This window comes from Oryzias melastigma, unplaced genomic scaffold, assembly GCF_002922805.2.
Source record: "Oryzias melastigma strain HK-1 unplaced genomic scaffold, ASM292280v2 sc00283, whole genome shotgun sequence".
Classification (NCBI taxonomy): domain Eukaryota; kingdom Metazoa; phylum Chordata; class Actinopteri; order Beloniformes; family Adrianichthyidae; genus Oryzias; species Oryzias melastigma.
In genome coordinates this window covers 170,176-174,352 of record NW_023416905.1, presented here as the reverse complement: position 1 = coordinate 174,352, position 4,177 = coordinate 170,176, and the positions used below count along the sequence as shown (strand labels likewise).

General features: G+C 34.9%; 1 protein-coding gene across 2 annotated transcripts in view; it reads right to left on the bottom strand.

Annotated features, from left to right (window-relative positions):
* Positions 1-694: 694 nt before the first annotated feature.
* LOC112140913 (gastrula zinc finger protein XlCGF57.1-like) overlaps positions 695-4,177 on the bottom strand; it is a 153,408-nt gene continuing 149,925 nt past the window's right edge. For both annotated transcript variants that reach the window (XM_036210895.1, XM_024263935.2), the window contains exon 2: positions 695-3,424. In XM_036210895.1, coding sequence (XP_036066788.1) covers positions 1,593-3,424 — 1,832 coding nt within the window. In that variant the 3' untranslated portion in view covers positions 695-1,592. The remainder of the gene's footprint in view (positions 3,425-4,177) is intronic.

The following is a 4,177-nucleotide window of genomic DNA, read 5'->3' as shown; positions in this document are numbered from 1 at the left end:
TAGGTCACCAGTCTGTCGCTGGGCCTCAATCACACATTCATGCACTCTCACATTCACACCGTAGAGTCACCAATGAACCAATAAAGCATGTTTTTGGATGGTGGGAGGAAGCCAGAGTCCTCGGTGAAAACCCACGCATGCACAGGGAGAACATGCAAACTCCACACAGAAAGGTCCCAGTTGGTGTTTCTGTTTCAGATCCCCCAGCCGAGATTTGAACCGAGGCCTTCTTGGTGTGAGGCAAGAGTGCTAATCGTGTGGTTACTCGCTGACATGACTCAACTCCAGTCAGTTTTACTTTACCATCACAAAAAAAGTAGTTAACAACAATCACATGAAATGTTCACTGATCACATTGAAAATGACAGAATTAGAGATGTATACAAATATATCTAGTGTTGTCATGGTAGCACACAGACTTAAACAAATAGCATAAACTGTGACACAATGGTCAACTTAACAACTTTCACCAAAAAAATATTTTACAAAAAAATCTACTCATAAAAAACAACAAACAAAAATTGAACATTCATTTTTGACTGTCTAGCAAAATTTAATCTAAAATCAAACCAACAAACAATGCTGTTGCTTAAACTGGTAAAAGCCGTTCAAGAGATGAAGATCTCTTATGCTATGTGCAAACTGGGCATGTGTGGGGTTCTTCACAAACATTCTTGAAAATGTTTAATGTTCATTGTTTTTTTACTGTATGTCATCGGTTTTACCAAAAAAAAAAAAAAAACATTCTCAAAAATGCTATTAGCATATAGCGTTCACACTACACTGTTACTGCCTGATACTAGAGCATTCAGTAACATTTTATAATAACTACACACTATGAAGGATTAGTTAAGCATTAGTTGTGGCTCTATAGCATTTGTTAACACTTTATAATAACTACAAACTATAAAGGATTAGTTAAGCATTAGTTGTGGCTCTATAGCATTTGTTAACACTTTATAATAACTACAAACTATAAAGGATTAGTTAAGCACTAATTGAGCATGAGTTAACACTTCATTATTATTTTATTATCCTACTTTCTTAAGCATGAGCAAGTAGCTTATATTTGATGTTGTCAACATTTATGTATAATTAACAATGATTACTATAATGGTTTATTAAATGTATGTTAAGACTTTCTTTGTTGACAATTAAAACATTGAAATAAAGTTTTAAAATATATATACAAATAAGATATTTAGAGGTGGTTCTTTAAGTTTTAATCTCAATAATTGTTAATACATGATTTCAAAAACCTTGTAAATTTGTAAGTATACATCGGCAATTTTTGACATTTATTGTTAATCTGTTAATAAATCCTTTAAATTGTATAAGTTCTTGTATTTGAATTAAGAGTCCATATAAATCAAAAAAATGTCAAATTCTGAACAAGTAAAATACTTCTTTCCTGTGTGAGTTTTCATGTGTGAATTGAGATCAGATATTTGACTAAAAGTTTAATCATCTTCTTAGCCCCTTAAAGCTATAGGGGTCATGGGGTGCTGGAGCCTAACTCAGGTACTGATGGGCAAAGGCAGGATACACCTGGATAGGTCACCAGTCTGTCGCAAGCTAAAATGTTATTTGCATTATTTACGAGAAATAGATGTCTCTCCTGCGTGAGTTCTCATGTGTCTTCTCAAATATGATTTTTCACCAAAACTTTTGTCACATTCCGTACACAAAAAAGGCTTTTCTCCTGTGTGAGTTCTCACGTGTGTTTGGAGACTACGCATTTCACTAAAACTCTTATGACATTCTTGACAGGTAAAAGGCTTCTCTCCCGTGTGAGTTCTCATGTGTCTTTTGAGATAACATTTGTGACTAAAACTTTTATCACATTCTTTACAGGTAAAAGGCTTTTCTTCTTTGTGCGTTCTCCTGTGTGAATAAAGGTGAGATATTTGACTAAAACTTTTAGCACATACATTACAAAAAAAATGCTTTTCTCCTGTGTGAGTTCTCATATGTGTTTTTAAATGAGATATTCCTCTAAAACGTTGGTCACATTCTTTACAGGTAAAAGGCTTCTCTCCTGTGTGAGTTCTCATGTGTGAATAAAGTTGAGATATTTGACTGAAACTTGAACCACATTCTTTACATAGAAAAGGCATCTCTCCTGTGTGGGTTCTCATGTGTGTTTTTAATTCAGGTGTTTTTATAAAATGTTTATTAAGTTCTTGACAAGGAAAAGGCTTCTCTCCTGTGTGAGTTCTCATGTGTGTTTTGAGATTATCAAAGTCACTAAAACGTTCAGGACATTTTTTACAGGTAAAAGGCTGCTCTCCTATGTGAGTTCTCATGTGTGATTTGAGATCGCGAATGTGACTAAAACCTTTATCACATTCTTTACAGGTAAAAGGCTTCTCTCCTGTATGAGTTCTCATATGTGAATAAAGGTGAGATTTATGACTAAAACCTTTTGCACATTCTTTACAAAAAAAAGGCTTTTCTCCTGTGTGAGTTCTCATATGTATTTTCAAATCAGAATTTTGTCTAAAATGTTTATCACATTCTTTACAAATAAAAGGCTTCTCTCCTGTGTGAATTTTCATGTGTGAATAAAGGTGAGATATTTGAATGAAAGTTGAACCACATTCCTTACAAAGAAAAGGCTTCTCTCCTGTGTGAGTTCTAATATGTGTTTTTAAATCATATGCTTTACTAAAACGTTTATTACATTCTTTACAAGAAAAAGGCTTCTCTCCTGTATGAGTTCTCATGTGTGTTTTTAAATCAGATGTTTGTCTAAAACGTTTATTACATTCATGACAAGAAAAAGGCTTCTCTCCTGTGTGCGTTCTCATGTGTGGTTTGACATTAGTTAATTTACCACAACATTTGGTGCATTGTTTACAAACAAAAGGCTTTTGATGGATTCCCATGTGAACTCTGAGCTGAGACAAGTAACCTTTACCACATTCTTTACATATTATTGGAATCCTTCGTTTGTTCTGTGGGTCTATCTCTTCATCTGTATTTAAATGAGGTTCTTCATCCTGACTATAAGTTCTATTAAAGCTCTGCTGAGTGTTTAGATCTGCTTCACTGTTCTCATTTTCCTCATAAGTAGGTATCTCCTTCAAAGTGTCAATCTCCTGCTTCAGATCAAGCAGCTCTCCATCCTGACTAATGCACAACTCCACTTTGTCTTCTTTAACCTGTAGTGGATCTGGTTCCTCCTGGTCCTCTTTCATCTGTGGGGGTTCTGATTCCTCCTGTTCCTCTTTAATCTGTAGAGGTTCTGGTTCTTTGTGTTCATCTTTAATCTGCAGCGGTTCTGGTTCTTCTTTAATCTGTAGAGGTTCTGGTTCCTCCATTTCATCTTTAATCTGTGGAGGTTCTGGTTCTTCCTGGTCAACTCTGACGCTCCTCTCTTGGTTGCAGAAGTCCTCTTCAGTCACATAATTCTGGGGGAGGACTGTAGAGACAAGCACAAGAAGGAATTTTCTTTTCAAGGACTTTATGTATTGTCAAACCACAATAAAAATAAAAAAATATATATCAGTAAGAAGTTTAACATTTAAAAATTTCAATTGAAAAAAATAACTCTTTAGATGCATTCAAAGTTAAGACAGCAACAACTCATTTTGGTCTTTCAGTCTTCAATTGATCAAACACCAAATCAAAGAAACTCTAAACTTCTTGTCCCCTGAATTTCATATTTCTCTCATGGTTGGTAGATGAACGACCCAAATGCAGGAGACAAGACTGACAGAAACAAACATTTACTAAATAAACTTAAACATGACAAAACCAGGAGAACAAACCAGTGACATGAACAGAGAAGAGCAGATAACATGACAATGAGAACTAAAAACCAGACACCTAAATATACTGAGGTTGATGAACTAAATGAAGCAGCTGTGGAGGATTAACCTGAACATGGAGACTGACAGGGAAAACCGAAGCACTGGATCATGACAGTTTCATCGATTTAAAAAAAAACGGATGCTTCTTTTTCAAGTAGAAGGTAAATTACGTTCAGATAGTTAATTTGACAATAGCACATAAAGTGAAACATGTGATACGTGATATATGAACAGCTGAAGAGGAAGCACATTGTGACTGAGAATGAAAAATGTTGAAAATATTTAGAAGATTATGTGTGTGTGCCTTGAAATCTTTTTCTGAAGCATGAAGTATGAAGGATGTCTGTGTCCAGCAAGCTGCT